The sequence below is a fragment of the Protopterus annectens genome, chromosome 7.part0, assembly GCF_019279795.1.
Source record: "Protopterus annectens isolate FY-2018-M chromosome 7.part0, PAN1.0, whole genome shotgun sequence".
Classification (NCBI taxonomy): Eukaryota; Metazoa; Chordata; order Ceratodontiformes; family Protopteridae; genus Protopterus; species Protopterus annectens.
In genome coordinates, this window is record NC_056739.1 from 1,328,675,782 (window position 1) to 1,328,694,081 (window position 18,300).

General features: G+C 35.9%; 1 protein-coding gene across 2 annotated transcripts in view; it reads left to right on the forward strand.

Annotated features, from left to right (window-relative positions):
- The window catches only part of LOC122807038 (cell migration inducing hyaluronidase 1), a 378,711-nt gene that overhangs the window by 338,887 nt on the left and 21,524 nt on the right, over positions 1 to 18,300 (forward strand). For both annotated transcript variants that reach the window (XM_044077939.1, XM_044077938.1), the window contains exons 22-26: positions 2,498 to 2,713; positions 5,479 to 5,690; positions 7,198 to 7,383; positions 7,694 to 7,898; positions 8,477 to 8,563. In XM_044077939.1, the coding sequence (XP_043933874.1) occupies positions 2,498 to 2,713; positions 5,479 to 5,690; positions 7,198 to 7,383; positions 7,694 to 7,898; positions 8,477 to 8,563 (906 nt within the window). The remainder of the gene's footprint in view (positions 1 to 2,497; positions 2,714 to 5,478; positions 5,691 to 7,197; positions 7,384 to 7,693; positions 7,899 to 8,476; positions 8,564 to 18,300) is intronic.

Here is an 18,300-nt window from a genome sequence, read left to right on the forward strand (position 1 = left end):
CAGGGACAGTCATTTCATTCATTCACAGCAACCATCCCCATTGTCTGGTTTGACCCTATGAGTTAAAAAAATGAAAAAAGAAGACAAGATATTAAGTATAGTTTTTTACGTAATAGTAGTCATAGCTTGTAGTCAATATTCATTTACTCATGCACACTTTAGCCCGGCAAAGCCAGAGTTTTGACAACAAAACAGCAGGGCCAGTCACTGCATCCACCAACAGTCCCCATTGCCACTGCTTATCAGGAATATTAAAGAAAATTCTCTTGTTATATCTGATACTTAGTAAAAATCCATGCATCTTCAATATCAGACTTCTTGTCCCGTAGGAAAAAAATCTAGGATTTATGATAGAATACATTTGCAATTTCATTTCAGATGTCAGGAAGGATGCAGCTGATATCTACATATGAAAGTACATCTGGTTGACATCTTTCTGTTAGCATTAAGAAAAGAAACATAAATGCACTCTTTTTGAATGAGGTCCATTTCATTTTTCTCTCCCAGGAAGACATGAAAGCTTTTCAATGAAATTATTACTGCTGTAGAAGAGTTATATACTTTAGGACCTTTCACACTTTCTTTTCAGTTCAAAGGTAATGCCCTCAGTGCAGTTTTGCAGACCTCAATTCTTCTGCTAGTCACAACCTTGCCAAGTCCTCTAGATATCATTGCAGATACTCCACTAACATTCTTTTATGTATACCAAACTGCTGAAAAAATGTTTTCTTTCTGTTAATCCTGACTTTTTATGTATACCAAACTGTTGAAAAAAGGTTGTTTCTTTCTGTTATTCCTGAAATACTGTTAACACATAAAGAGTTACAATGACTAATCCTGCCCTCTGAAAAAAAAAATTAATCATTTAGGTTTGTCGGTTTTAATCGATCTAATTTATTCCAGAAATGATTCCATTTTGATGGAATAAAATACAAGATTTTCTTTTTTCATCTTTTCTTAATTTCTCTTCAGATGAAAGATCTAGTATTGAATTTTCTTTTTTCACTTTTTCTTAAATTTCCTTACAGATGGAATATCTAGTCCTGGCTCCAAATGCCTTCAACAAGCGGATCTAATATCTCTACTTCAGGGAAATAGTCAATTAATCTTTTCTCAGATGCCTTGGGATTAATAATTGGGTACTGCAGACATAATCACTGCTGACTTGTATGTTATAGAGCTTCAGAAATAGAAAAAGAGTTCCTCAGCTTTATCATGAGAATTAAATATTATGAGTTCTCCTCCATATGCTAAGTATTCACTAAATGTTTATAGTGATGATAATGACACACATCTGGTACTTCAACTTCCTGGTGTTTTAATGTTAGGTAGATTGGATGACTGTTGGCCTAGTGAAGAATTCATTGCTTTTGAACTCATCTTGGGTCTAGCTTTGGCTCAAAAGATAGACATCTCCTTCAGCCTTTTGTCAGGTTTTAATATTACACAATCACTACCTAACCAACATGTGGAATGGGTCTTCTAAAGGTGAAGAATTCAAAAATGTGTTTCACTATACCTGCTTAACTGACAGAAGCTTATATGGTTACTGTCTATTTTGGTTACCTGCTTGTGCAAGAAGGTACTGCAGTGGTTAGTTCACTGCTAGCATCTGCAAAATCCCAACAATCATGCTACAGTTGTTGGAACTCTACAGATATTAGCTCCAATGATGCTTTAATCAGGACTTCTGTCTAGGTTTCTGTACAAGTTTTGTCATTAGATATGTTCCTGGAAGACTTGAACACTCACTTTAGTAATTTTATACCTTATGGTTCTTGGTGCTGACTGAAAGTGGACATGCTACTATACTTCCTTTAGATGAACACAGTGTTTTTTTATGGTAGACACAATATGAACATTTGGAGAAAAGAATAAACTGTTTAGACAGGTGACCTTACTCCAAACAGCTGACCTTATCACAAAAAAATGCTTTACAAAAAACCCATCAGTCATGGAAAGTTTCTGCGTTTTTTTTTTTGGGGGGGGGTGCATTACTTATGAAACACTCAGACATGGAGTCTTATGCAATCTGCAAAATGTGTATGTGCAGGTTTACCTGGTTGTCATAAACCCAAATCCTTTTTGAAGCTAACTTGCTGTTTTTGCTGTAAGGTTGAACTTAAGTTTGTTTTTCTTTATTTTCAAAAGGACATTGTTTCTCTTATACCATTTCAGATGATGAACATCTCCTTCCCCTTTAATCCAATCCAAATAATTTTTGACAAAATTTTCCCTATACCACATAATAATGTTTGCTAAATCATGTGAAATCATGTGAAAAAGAAATTACTAATTTTCACTATGTCGCAGACCTGTGTCATGTACATAAAAATTCATGGTGAACCCTAACATGTTGTCATGTCCTAGTGTTGTATTCCTAAAGAAACATGAAGAACATATGTGCTTATTCACAGACACACAACTGTGCATTATTTTTTCTATTTTATGCTTTTTTTTTTCTTTTTAAAAATACATTTTGTTTTGTTTGCTCTAGATTACATCTCGTGTTTTCTTTGGTGAGCCTGGACCTTGGTTTAATTATATGGCTATGGATGGAGATAAAACAACAGTCTTTCATGATCTTGATGGTTCTGTTAGTGAATATCCTGGAGCATTTATCGTAAAAGATGACAATTGGTTGCTTCGTAATCCAGGTTGCATTGACGTTCCTGATTGGAGGGCAGCAATTTGCAATGCTCACTATGCACAGGTAAACTGCCATGAAATATGACACTCATTTTTGTCTTGCATTTTATTGACTGCTATATTTCACTGTTTAACTTTCAGAAAATTGTCAATGTAAAATATTTGACATACTGAAGAAATATCAGATAAATAATGACAAATGTCACATATGGAGAATTGTGCACTCAGGTTCCAAGAACCCACAGTATATGTTTTTTTTTTAACTTTGTTGACTAATAGACAATTGCAGATTTGGAATATTGCAATCACTATTAGCATCCAAGTCAAATAACACAAATGCAGCATTCTGCAGAACACATCATCAGAAACTTTTTTCAAGTCACCATAATAGTGTGGGCCCTAGGTGCACAGGATGTATAGAGCCTGTATAATAAGAGGCACTATAGCTTGTGTGTATGCCTGAACATCTCAAACTAGGATTCAAGTCAGATGCATGTGAGTATTAACTTTGAGAATTAATTTAGAACTGTACATTAGCTCACAATAGTTCAAAATAAATTAGAATCTATAGCATTTGGAGTAAAGCCACCTATTTACTGTTATTGATATGGATAAAATTATTCTTAGTAAAACTGTTGCTGCTTTGTCTTTCTTACTGTAATTCTTTAATAGCAATGTTTCAATGTGATTAACGTTCTTCAAATAATAATGACATTGAGAAGGTCCATCTAGCAACATTATGCAAATTGCAAGTCTAGATATGATATTGGTGATGAGGCAAAACTGTTAACAGTAAGTCAATTTAACAGTGCCAAATCTTACTAAGTTGCAAGTTTTACGATAAAAATTCAATAAATAAGTCTAAACGAGAAAAAAAAAACAGTTTCAAATAACAGGAATGGGAAATATGAGACTTTTACAACTGCTTATGAGCAGTGTGCCCAGTCTTCACAAAGTGTGGTGTCATATTCCATTAATTGGTGATTAATGAAATCCTTTCTGCAAGGTAACCAAGCTAGCTAGAGGGCAGATATGTGGTTTAAATGCAATATATGAAGGTTGCTCCTGCACTTGTTTTCAGAAGGAAGTAAGAATTTCAAGAAGTGCCAACACAGAATCTTCAGTTCTGCATTGACTTGTCTAATATCTCTGGTTTCCTGCATCTTTCTAAATAATATTATCAGCTAGGATGTTTAATGACTGATATAAGGTAAACGTATGGATGCTGAATCTGTTATTGCTAAAACTACTGAAATAAACATCCTTTTAAAGAAGTAACACACAGATGCAATTTTTTTATGGTAATGGAGAGGGAAGACATCAAGACCGCTACTCTCCTTAAAATAGTAGACTACTGTAGTTTTGTAAAAAGTGCAGTTTTTTTAACATTAGTAGGTTCCAAAAGAAAAGTATTTTCCTTTAAAAGCAATGCTTTTTCCCCTTTTTAATGGAGGGCCTGAAAAAATTAACTTCAGTTAATTCAAAGGTAGAATACCATAAGGTGACCCATGTGATAGGTTATATTAACCAATCACTGAAGTGAAAGGTGTTTCTATTCTGTTCTCAATATGATGCATAAGTTTAGTAAGCAAAATTGAAATAAGAAACACATTTATGGGAGGCGACAGCCTAGTTCTGGGCACAGCATTATATGTCTTATACCTTAGGTGCTTGATTGATTCAGTTTCAGATTTTTTGCCTCAGGCATGTTTTATTGGTGCTGAATTTAATAACCAATGAGTATGTATGTATAAATTTGGTAAAAGTGAAATGAGAGCTAATGTTATTTCATCCAGGAAATAAAGTCCAAAACAGCATTAACAAAAGTTTGAAGGTTATTTTTTTAGGGGTAGGATAGTGAGACAAATCACTGTATTCCTCTTACTTCATGTAATCATCTCTGATGTCATTACACGTTAGAGGAATGTTTTCTTTCATGCATTTTACTCTCATTCAAGAAGACAGTTTTCAGACAAGCATGCATTTTGCACAGTTGGCAGTAGCACACTATACAACACCCATAGCAATTTAAAGGTGCACAGAAGACAGCATGGATTTCATTCTGCACCATGTGATTAACAGCTGTGACTTCACTTCTTTCATTGCTGCTATTGGTCCAGCTATTCAGCACATTTAAACACCTTCAAAAAACAGAGTTGCTGAGTTTCACATAGTCACAGCTAAATTATTTTTTACTGCTTTTTACCATAAGACTTCATAAGTATTTCATTATTAAGTAAGAGGAAAATTACATGGAAGCTTTTAAGCTGTTGCTAAGGCCATCATAATATAAGATCTAAAATAGCTCAGTCATAATTTTGCAAAGATCATATTATATGCAAGCTCTTAAGCTAATGACATGCAATAGCAATCCCTGACATGTAGGCTTGAAAGGTGTTCACCTGCTTTTAATCTCTGTTTAATACTGATTGATTTGTACAATGAAATGCTGCTGGAAAATCTGATTTTAAACTAAAATGCTACTAGAAAAAAAATGCAAAAGTAAGACAGAATACTGTTATATGGTGATTTGGTATCATAATGAGCTGACTTTTTATTGACAATTACTGTCTCATTAAGTAAACATGAATAACTCCATAATCTGTAAAATAGCCTCTCATTACTGAGTAATTTGCATATATAATAGAAAAGTATGCTGACCTCTATAATGCTTTGCATTGTTAAGAGGTAAACAGTCTAAAAGTTTATATAAGAAGATGATATTAAATATGTTATAATGTCTCTGCTACATCATATTTGTTCATATTGAATTCTATCAATGCACAGTTAAGTATGTTAAATGTGTCTGGTATTTATTTTGTTTTATAGCTGTACATCCAAGCTCGAAACCCTGCTGATCTGGTGATGAAAATAATAAAAAATGAATATCCCAATCATCCCCAGTATTTGGAAGGAGCTTTGGGTAAGAAGAACCATTACCAGCAGTACCAGCCAGTTATCACATTACAGAAGGGATATACAATTCACTGGGACAGAACACCCCCTGAGGAGCTGACCATATGGCTTATTAATTTTGACAAGTAAGTGCTCTATTCCAACATAGAAAACAAACTTATTCTCCATAAACCAGAAAATGGAATGTTATAAAATAAATGTGCCATCATGCCTCAGAATGTGTTCTGTATATACAGTTTAGAAAGAGTAGGGTGAGAATAATGGGATATGCTTGAATTTTCTTATCTCAGTTGAAAAATGTATCATCTTTCTAATTTTCTTAGTCAAACATATTAGCCATTACCCACCGGCATTGATTAACCTAAAGTCCATTGATCATTATAACCTATCATGATGAATAGGCTTGATATGTATGTTAGTTTTATTTCATTTTAGGGGTGACCCTGGAGCATTGCATGGTAACTGGCTTTGCATATAGTCATACTAGGCAAATGGAGACTGAAGGACTCAACTGCAGACTACAAGAAAAAAGTTATTAACAGCCCATAGCCATAATCCTCTGGGATAAACTCTCACAGAAGATTGAAATATAAATTATGGCAGCCCTGTGTGAAGTGATATATGGAAAACACCAATAGCACATGTGGTTGTCAAGTCATTAGATGGATCGAGTAGTGAGGGGTTGGGAGGGTAGCCTAATGGTTAAAGTGTTTGCCTTACAAACACAAGGTTTAGGGTTTGAGTCTCAGTACTAATCTATGAACCTATGAACAACTGCAAGAAATCTCAGTGGCCTAAAGGCATTTAATATAAACACACTGGTAGATACATTGCCTTGGTAACTGTTAATCAAATAAGATGTGGCCTGTAGTACCACAAGGGTATTATAATTGTGCTGAAAACAGGACTTTTAAAGAAACTTTATTCAGAGAAGGTTAGACAGGTCCCTGACCTTCTTAATGTAAAACTGATGACAATTCACAATTCGACTCTCTGACATTAGTATTGTAACCTTCTGGACTGCAGAGTAGACTCTGCTGGGTTGGGTTCATTCATAATGAGTAGGTTGTTTTCTGGAGGTGGGGTTTAGCCACAACAGTTACTGGCATTTCTTGAGTGAATTTTCCTGCTCTGATTTCTCTTCCTGATCCTGCTATCATTGTACACAGAAAAGAATCTGAGAAAGAAAGCAGTGCTTTTGTTTACATGAAATATAATGTTACTGTGAATTAGAGCCGAGGTTTATAAACTACTGTAACGTGCACATACACTAAAGTACAGACAATAAGACATTAAGGCCAATAAAGCCAAATCCCACTAGGCCAAAACATGCACGTTTTTAGTTAATGTACCGCTGAAGACTTAAAAAGTAAAAGGTGATGGGCATTCAGAAGCCATGTAGCTGAAACACACATTTGTTCTTACTGGATTATTTACATATATCCTATAGGCCTCCATAACAGGAGTTTTAAGATGAAGCCTCTAGTTTGGCTTTATCTTTCTTACAGTTTTTACTGTATGGTTTGTCTGTGTAACCTTTTTTACCCTTTGATTTGGACATTTTAATAAAGATTCACAGTAATCAGGTTGTTAAGGTTTTAGTTAATGAAAACATTTTTTTTTGTCTTTTAGACATGACTGGATTCAAGTTGGATTGTGCTATCCGAAAGGGACAACTTTTTCCATACTGTCAGATATTCACAATCGACTGATAAAACAAACACATAAGACAGGCATCTTTCTGAGAACTCTCCAAGAAGACAAACTGGAGAGCTCCCATCCTGGAAGAGGTTACTACTTTTGGGATGAAGACACTGGGTATGAATGTTGTTTCCATTTAAGTTTCCATTTGATTGCATCAGGTTGTCTTAAAATTAAAAAAATAATAATTAACGTATGTGCTTTTAAATTAATAATGGAAAGGTACATTTTCATGTTAAGTAACTGTAATGTACTGTGCTAGGATATAATTTCACACTGTAAAAGACTAGGACCCGACATCTCTTTTGCTTCTTTATATTTTATTTAATTTTCTAGCATATATAGTAAATGCTTTCTCTGTGCACATGTTATTATAGTCATACTTCATTTTAGAAGTGTCTAATGTGAGATCTGCTTCTGATTGCAGGTTACTGTTCTTGAAACTGAAAGCCCAGAATGAAAGAGAAAAGTATGCATTCTGTTCAGTTAAAGGGTGTGAGAGAATAAAGATCAAAGCTATGATCCCACCAGGCGCTGGAGTCGGTGATTGTACAGACCAGGCCTATCCAAAGTACGCTGAAGTGCCAGCAGTAGAAGTTCCTATGCCAGCAAAGCTCTCAAGTGGAGAACTGGTAATGCACTGTACACTTCTTGGATTACTGGGTGTAATTATGCTGCTATACCTTGACTCACATGGTGTCCTTGGGCATTTGGTTTCACATGGGGTTCTGCATGGCCAATAAGAAACCAGTGGAAAGATATGTACTAAATTCTGACTTTTGATAATAGCTACTGAATGCACCGCAGCACAAGAGGAGCTCTTATCAGAATTCATAACAAAGCACCTATCTTTCTACTTGTTTCACACTGGTCATGCTGAAAGCCTTGTGGAAAGTCCAAAGGACTGCCTAAACAGAGTTATGTATATGAAGTAGTGTGGTAGTACTGTACCATTGTCATTGTGTGCATGTGTGTACATATATGTAGGTCATTAACATTGACTTATCATAAATTGTATGAAAATATTTATTGGGTGAATGATTATTTGTGAAATTGAAGAAAAGCAGTCGTAAAAAATACATTAAATTCTTAACAGCCCATCTAATGTTATGCTGTATTATCTGCACTTTATTCACATTGCTTATTTTCACTGTTCATTGACATACTTAACAAAATATACAATTCTTAGAAAACATTATTTTTGTTGCAGAGCACCAATGAACACTTCATAGAAATCAGACTGAAATCTTATAAGACACGATTTTTTCATATAAAAGATGAAATTGCTTATACTGAGGTAAGCTGAGTTCTCAGTTGGTAACACAAATATTAAGTATCATGTTTTAAAATGTTTCAATATACCATGGCAGTTTTATTTAGTTATAGCAACTGAAAAACTTCAAAAACAAATCAAACTCCGAGGTAGCAGACATCTTTTACTAAAATTGTTTAAGTTTCCATGAAGGTATAAATGGCATTTGACATCCATTCACTTCCTTCCAAGGTATATGTGTTCAAGGATTTTAGAAAACTTGTTAGAGTAGGGGGGGGGGGGGCAAAGACAGGAGCATGATGGTATCTTACCTGAGTAAGGAGCACAAAGTATGAGAACCGCCAGAGCGGCTGATCTTTTATTGAATGCCCAGTGACAAAGGATAAATGCCAGGGAATTGCTAGTCCACTGCTGAGGTACTCTTGTTTCACGGATGATCCAGAATGGAGCCAAATAACTATAGGCAGTGAGTCTAATGCCTGCCTTGTTGCAAAAGTAGAAAAATATCTCACTGAAGAATCAATGGACTTTCCAAGGTCCAGCAGCCTGTACAATAACTCAAATAGGCCTTACTGAGGCGAAGTATTGGCACTCCCTTCTGATACACCATTTTGGCCTGATCATCACAGATGTACACCAGAAGAACCTATTTGTCTGATCTCTGTGGGCTTCAGTCATATATTTCATTCGCTGTTGCTTGACATACTTCTAACAAAAGATGGATGGTTTGGGGGCTAGAAATGGCAGGAGAAGTAGTCCGAGAACTGTTTAATTGTGTGTGTGTGTGTGCGTGTGCGTGTGCGCATGCGCGTGTGCGTGTGTGTGTGCATGTGCGTGTGTGTGTGTGAGCGTTTGTGCATGCGATTTAGGGTGGAGAGAAAGAGGCTGGTGAAAATGCATTGGGGTTGAGTTATATGATAAGCTAGTGGCAATCAAGGTGCTTTTTTATCCTAAGACTGATGTGGTCATGGACTGTACTTTTCACACCAACTGCCCACATAATACAGCACCTGCTCACTTTGGAAGACACTCAATGTTAGCATAACACTGAACACTAAAACCAGGTCAGACTTTCATGACTAGGTGGATAGGAGGACCTTGAGTTGTTTGTGCCAATATAAGTAAAGTAAAACACTTTGGAAGAAGAATACACAATGTATTTTCAGACTGGGAGCAGAAGGGTGGTTTAAACAAGTTAAAGAAAAAAAGGACCTGTCAGATCTAAAATGTGTGTGTGTGTGTGTGTGTGTGTGTGTGTGTGTGTGTGTGTGTGTGTGTGTATATATATATATATATATATATATATATATATATATATATATATATATATCTATATAAAATGTGTGAAGTGTTGTCCAGAAGTTGAAGACAGCTAGGGTACACTGGCAACTGTGTGGTCTCCATGGAGGAGAACAAGATCATTGTTCCACTCTGTATGGCACCAGAGAGTCTGTATTTTAAAGTCCATTATCCAATTTTAGAGGCTGTACCTCAAGAAGAAATAGTTGAGGCAATTCATAGATTGTTAACTCAGCTATTAAGAGAGAGAGAGATGGTCTATAGTAGCAGTATGGCTAGGTTATAAGGCTTGCTATGTACACACTAGTGTGAAGAAGTGACAGGGTTACACTAGCCCTGCAGTGTAGACGGCTACAGCCCTGACTGCACTTCAGTTGACTTGTGTTTGATTATGGGATGGGTGCTCAAGGAGTTTGGTGTGGAGGATGGGTGATTCTGTCTCACCCATATTGGGGAGAAGATTAGTGGTCTGGCTCACTGCAATGCTAACACTTATAGAATGAAGTTTGATTGCTCAAAGCATCCTGGTATTACCCACAGTACACAGCAGTGCACTACATTGGGAGGAGTTAGCAAGTGTGATAATGCATGTGTACCCTCCTTGAATGGCAGCTGTGGAATGTTACTGCCACCAATGGTGATGGGGTTAAATATGGGTTCACCATAGTGCTCCAAGTGGATGGATGGTATGAAACAAGGAAGAAGAAAAAAGAGAACAGAGACACCATAACAAGCCGGATTATTGAAGGGTTGCAGTCTAGAAAGAAATGAGGATGAACCTCTTCACAGATAGAGTGGTAGAGTTATGAAACTCCTTACACCATTGGATTACACAGAGTACCTCTATAAAACAAATCATTGGGAATAACTACAATAATGGGATGAGTGGTGCTGTGAGTAGAGGAGAGTGTCTGCTTTGGAACTAGCTGCAGATTTGCTAGCCTAGACTAGCTGTGGGATTCTTCTTTTGGATGTTTCAAATGTTTGTGAATAATTCACTATCATGTTGGTGCCACTCAACCAATTTTATTTTAAAATGTTTCCGATTATTATACTCGTATACAGCATTGGAGTCATGTGAGTTTAAACGCTGTGTCCATGGCTAACTGGACAAAATACATATGTATTGCTGTTGTCCAATACGTTTTATTTTGAAAATGTATCATCTTAAATTAATTTGTGAACCATTCAGAAATCATTTCTTGATAGTTTACCCTCAGCATGTGTTACATGGATAATTCCACACAAGTTGTTTCACTCAATAACAAAAAAACAAATGCAACAGTCTATTTGTCATGTTATCTCAGCACAGCAAACATTCTGACACATATTCTTGCTATGAAGAACTGACTGCAATTTATAAGTTACTTAAAACATGAATTTTATAAGAGACATTGTCACAGTGCATGATGAAACAGCCATTCACATTTAGCAATTTCTTGCATGTCGCTTTATAATCCTGATTTTGTCTACAAGAAATTGATTAATGAAATATAATATATATATATATATATATATATATATATATATATATATATATATATATATATATATATATATATATATATATATATATATATATATTCACTTTACAATGCCGAATTTTTGAAAGATCAAATTTTATATGGCCGAGACCATATGATCGAACTTTCAGAACCTCGACATCGTAAAATAAATCCAAAAAACAAAAAAAAGCTTTCTCACCATTATTGTAGGGGGACAAGTCCCCCTGCACCCCCCAACCCCCCACTACTTAAATATTCCCCACTACTTAAATATTCGGCCATATGAAATTCAATCTTTTGGAGATTTACCATTGTGAAGTGTTCCCCTGTATATATATATATATATATATATATATATATATATATGTATCTATATGTAGAGAGAGAGTATGTTTGAAAGTGTAGCAGTTAACTAAACTTGTACATATTTTCATAATTTATGCAGTGGATAAATATGATTTATATAATCATGTTTAAAGTTTTATAAATCATTATTTCATTGGCGATATTAAGATATGCATTTAGAAATGGTGAGTATGCATCAAAAATATAAGACACATTTTATTTCGGGTACTGTGTGAATGAAATACAACACGGATGAAAAAAGACTATTAAAATTCCTAAGATGAGCATCTTATACCCTTTCAAGTACTGTCTCAAATGATTAGCAATTTGCCATCAGTGGTAAATTTAAAGTGCCTGGCTCTAGCAAAATAAATGAAACCATGCCAACAAACTTTTATGAGAAAATTTTGAACAGTGAATATGTTTTATAGTTACTGATCAGAGGAGAAAATAATTTGCAGCCGTTTTAAAAGCAATCTGTCACATTCTGGGACTCTTGTCATTAAAGCTAATAGTAATGTTGAGTAATGGCTAAAATCCAAGTTTCCTGTAAAGGTTAGCTTCTCTGAAAAAGATGACCCAGAAGAACACAAGCCTTGAGAAAAAAAAAAAATTGCAGGTAATGCCTTTTAATGGAATAAATAAATTATTTATGGGACTAGCTTTAGTATTCCCTTTGGCAGTGTATTATTTCTTGAAGATTAATCTTATTTTGTTAGGCCACAGGGAGGCCATGCTATGACAGCTAGTAATGTTTCTACATGTATCACATGCCTGCTTGTATAACGGGCTGGTGTTACATGAGTTTTGTTGTGCCATAGAACTCCTGCCATGGAGTTCATATCCCCAACTCCCTCTGAGAGGCACTCCCCTAGCAGAGTCTATTTTATTTCCTTCTGTCTAAGATAGATTATTTTCAGACACTCACTCTTATCTCCATGGTGGAGTTTTAGGCACCAAGGGCCAATAGTCAGACTGGTCTGCCTGAAAGTGTAGTCTGACCTAAAAGCTTTGAATCACTAACACCAGCAGATGCATTTGAATGCCTAAATAGATAAATGTAATTAAACATCAGTTGCATTATGGCATTTGTTCATAATTATAGCAGTGACAATAATACAGAAGTGCCTGACTGGGTAAACATTAAAATAGGATGCCCCCAACTCTGAAAACGCTCCTCAGTGCAGAGAAGGGTGTAGCACAATTGCAGTGACTCCATCTCATTAATTTCATTTCTCCCTTTCCTCTGTAGGATCTCTGATGTCAGGGTTAGACTGCTGGCCTGTATTTCCATCCTGGCCTCATATGACTTTCATACTGAGTGGATAATCTTTCATTGTACACTTGGGGAAGATTAACTGTTGTCCCTGATGATCCTTATCTGAGATACAGGCGGTTTAGGCAGGAGGTCTTTTTCATTGGTTCTTAAATGAGTTGCACTGAGCTGGGCTGTCAGATAACTTCTACAACTGAAGATCTGTAACATTTGGCCATTTTGAAGAGTTCTGCATGGTATCAGTTGCTACCAGACATGCAATGGTATTTTTCTCAGTTCATGGTACAAGAAACCTGTTAATAGTATATAAAAAATGAACATGAAACTAGTTAGGCTGTTTTTTTTTAATAGCAAATATCATTTTGCTTCCAAACAGAAAACCTCAGATGTACGTTGTGCCCTCACCCCAAACATTGCACACCTGTTGTGTATTCTACACTAGTGTTACAAAGCTATATTTACACAAACATAACAGTGTTTACTACTTCATTTGTATACTAAGCATGGATGTATGGTAGACTAAATACTGTATTCATGTATATATGGGCAACCTAACATCCAGGGACATACCTGAAAATGATCTTGTATGATCCATTTGCCTATGTAGTTCAAAAAGTTTAAAACAGATGTTTTACAGAACTATACACAAGGGAATCTCACCAAAATAATGGGAGCATAACAGTTCGATGGCCTCACAGAACAGTGTAGCAAAACTGCCACATCTATAGAATGCTTGCACTGATTGTCTTACTTAATGATCATTGAAAAATATTTTTTTGAAGAAATTGATCAGCTGGCTTCATTTACTTCATGTCAATTATGACTTCCTTTAGAATTCTGCTGAGACGTTTGACTTTACCATCTGAAGATGATGATTTTAAAGCTACTTCACAAATTAGATGGTCCCCTCTTTAAAGGAGGAAAACAGTTTGTAAATTCATTCACCAGTTCAGTATAATTCTTAAAGTCAGCCTATCTTGTGAAATTTCAATGTCTGATAGAAAACTACTGACATGATTGCTGCAGTTGGCAAAAATGTCTTTAAAAGAATTTGCATTGGAGCGGCAGGCATAATCAGCTCTGTATATTTATACAGAGCCCACAGTACCAAAATGAGTTATTAGCAAAGTAATTTCATCAGTTGTTATATTATAAAAGATATAAAGAACTTTCTATCTGAAAGCCAAATCAAAATTTTTGACCAAAGTCATTAAATGGATTTATTTTGAGGTAGTTATTTCATAGAAATACCTGAACAAGCCTAGACACTAAGATGGTAACTGTGTTTAAATACAAGTACAGTTTCCCAACCTAAAAAGCAATAGTGTTGTTTGGTGAAAAAGGTGCTGTCATAAAATAGATGTCTGCAGCTGGAATGCAAGGCAGTTCCATGCAGCTCTTCTGAAATTTATTTTCATTGGCATTTTCTTGTTAATAATTTTCCTGTGGTTTAGGATTAGTCATTTTATTCCTGAAGCAACTTTTTGCATATGCAAAGGAAACTATTGTTCATATTGTTTTATCATTGACTGTTTATTTTACTGACATCTCAAATAAATTATTATATACGTTAACTTGTTTGAAAGTAATTTTACTACGTGCGGCTGGAAATCTTTAAAAAAAATTCAGGATGATTTTACTGTTGCTATTGTGTGCTTAGTGTACAGCTCAAATCTGATTAATGTGCTCACTTACTTGTATGAGCTACAGTTTACTTTTGTTGATGAGATTTACTTTTGTCAGCATTTCTTTGTCTCTGCTTCAGTAAAATATATATTCTGTAAGAAGCATTTCAAAAAAATGAAGCCATGTATAGAATGAGATTAAACATACTGAAGTTCCTTGAGAAGATTTTTTTGCTTGAAAAACAGTACTGAACTGAAGCCAGATCTGTTAGCATGAGATCTACGCTGGAAAGTATCTAGGCTAGCAGCAAGGGACCAAATGGGAAAAGTGGATGGCTCTGAAGTCATTGCTGCCATTTCATACATGTGAGTAGCTGGGTGCAGTGGACAATGAAAGTGCAGTAAATATTTTGCTGGCCCTAACAGTACACTAAGCATTTGCCTGTATGAATCACCCTGGCACTGATGAGTGTAGCTAGCTCAGTCCAGGGATTAGAACACATGAGAGCCTCTCCTTGCTTAAATTAATTGCTGGAGTCTTAATATTGCAGTGAGGGGTAGAAGAGCAAGATCATGCTTATTCAGCTGTCGACAAGCAACTGCCATGTGAACATTCATGTTCATAGGTTTGTAGATTAGTACTAGGCTAAGTGCTCCTGTGGGCCATTTTCAACCTAGCCAATTACCCCATGTGAGAATCAAACCCTGCACCTTCTGTTTGTAAGGTAAACACCTTAACCATTATGTTAACCTCCTATCTACTTTTGTCTAGCTGCATCTTACTTGGAAAAGCTGAATGAAAAAATGTTAGAGGAGTATTTTGCATAAAATGCATTTGCAATTTGCATACGCAGATAAATTTTGCAAAGACATTTCAGCAGCTTCAGTGAATTAATTTTGCAACACTTGAACTCGGGGAATACTCCCTCATTAAGTTCTTTCCTGTTTGCTCGCAAACATTAGGACTGTTCATGCTTCAGCTCGAGAATATCTTCATTAAAAGAAACATGGATTTTTGCAGCAGATAATAGCCTTTCTCAGCTAGTCTAGCCAGTTCCCTGTCTTCTGAATATACTGCAGATCAAATTTAAACAAAAACTATTAGTGTTTAACTTCCAGTTGCTGAATAATTACATTATGACTAACCCATGTATTATTGAATTGTGGTACTATTTCTGCTGCTGTGACATTTGCGAATCATTTTCTATCCAACCTGTGCTAAAGAAAAGTATGTTGTGCTTGTCTTCTATATTGTATTTTCAAACTGAGTTCTGTGTTTTAAGGGACTGTATCCACTTTGAATCTTTGGATTCCCCTGAGTACTTAAACCTTTTCAGTGTACTTCCCTCTGCCCCTTTTCGTTAAGGTCTTCGATGTTAAATTCCTGTAGGCTTTCCTTAAGTGGTTTTGTTGAAGACTATATAAAATTTTTGCTCTCGTGTGTACTGTCTGTGTCCTGCCAATGACTTTGAATGTAGTCCTCAACTGTACAGAGTACTGTAAATGGGGTATCACTAGATGTCTGACTGTACACAGTACTGTAGATGGGGTATCACTAGATGTCTAACTGTATGGAGTACTCTTAACGGGGTATCACTAGATGTCTAACTGTATGGAGTACTCTTAACGGGGTATCACTAGATGTCTGACTGTACACAGTACTGTAAACGGGGTATCACTAGATGTCTAGCTGTATGCAGTACTCTTAACTGGGTATCACTAGATGTCTAACCATGCACAGTACTGTAAATGGGGTATCACTGGATGTCTAACTGTACGCAGTACTCTAAACAGGGTATCACCAGGTGTCTAACTGTGCACAGTACTCAAAACAGGGTATCACTAGATGTCTGACTGTACACAGTACTGTAAATAGGGTATCACTAGATGTCTAACTGTATGCAGTACTCTAAACGGGGTATCACTAGATGTCTGGCTGTACACAGTACTGTAAATGGGGTATCACTATCTGTCTGACTGTACGCACTACTCTAAATGGGGTATCACTAGATGTCTGACTGTACACAGTACTGCAAACGGGGTATCACTAGATGTCTAACTGTATGGAGTACTCTTAACGAGGTATCACTAGATGTCTGACTGTACATAGTACTGTAAACGGGGTATCACTAGATGTCTAGCTGTATGCAGTACTCTTAACTGGGTATCACTAGATGTCTAACCATGCACAGTACTGTAAATGGGGTATCACTGGATGTCTAACTGTATGCAGTACTCTAAACAGGGTATCACCAGGTGTCTAACTGTGCACAGTACTCTAAACGGGGTATCACTAGATGTCTGACTGTACACAGTAATGTAAATAGGGTATCACTAGATGTCTAACTGTATGCAGTACTCTAAACAGGGTATCACTAGATGTCTGACTGTACACAGTACTGTAAACGGGGTATCACTAGATGTCTAACTGTACACAGTACTGTAAACGGGGTATCGCTAGATGTCTAACTATACGCAGTACTCTAAACGAGGTATCACTAGATGTCTAACTGTGCACAGTTCTCTAAACAAGGTATCACTAGATGTCAGACTGTACACAGTACTGTAAATGGGGTATCGCTAGATGTCTAACTATACGCAGTACTCTAAACGAGGTATCACTAGAAGTCTGACTGTACACAGTAGGCTAAACGGGGTATCACTAGATGTCTCACTGTACACAGTACTGTAAATGGGGTATCACTAGATGTCTGACTCTACACAGTATTCTAAATGGGGTATCACTAGATGCCTAAACTAAAGCATAATCACTGGCGGTACCTTTTCTAGTGCATGGTAATAATTTGCTCTCATTCATGCTTTGTCATGCTGCTGGCCTACTTCCAGGTTCCATTTTGCTGTTGCTACTGCTACTGCTTACCCTCCAATTGTATAGTACCTTTGCATGTCATTATTTTCCAGATACATTATTTTGAACTGATTTCAAACAGACATGATTAAGACCAGCCCTTTAATATTTCCTTGTTCCATTTTATCAGTATTTACTATTGCTTGCATATAAAGCCTGTTGCAAAGCTTTGTGTTATGAACAAAAATAGACAAATTTCTTTGGATAATCTACAATATCTCCTTAATAGACACTGAAAAAAATGATACCAACATGGATCCCCTGGGTCTATGATAGGTGAGTGATAAGCCCTCTTTCATCAAAGAAGACAACATTTGCTGGAAATCTTGCATTTTTTCGACTAGGCTATATTGCCACCATATGACCCCCTCCCCTTCAAGTTGTTTAATTTGTATTTTTTATACAGTGCAGTGTCAAATGACTTGCTGTAATTTAGGTAATTTAAATTTGTAGCATCTTAATGGTTTATTACTTTCTATAACCATTCAAAGACTGCTGTTAGATTTAAAAATACACTTTGTTTCTGTACCAAAAATATATATTTTGTATGAAACGTGTGAAATAAAAATGACCACATGGTAACTGTTTCCTTTGATGATATTATAACTCAAATTTTTGGCTAGAAAGTAACCTTTTCAAATTTACATTTATAAAAAAAACTGTGACTCAGCAGAATAACTTTTGTATTTAAAATTATAAGTAATTGATTAGCAAAAACTGAATTGATCAATCGACAAATGAGACTATTACACACAGAGATGGGCAAGAACCAACAGTAGCATTTCATCACTGAAACTACATTATAAAATAAACTGGCTCTGCTAAAAGAGTTTCAGCTTAAG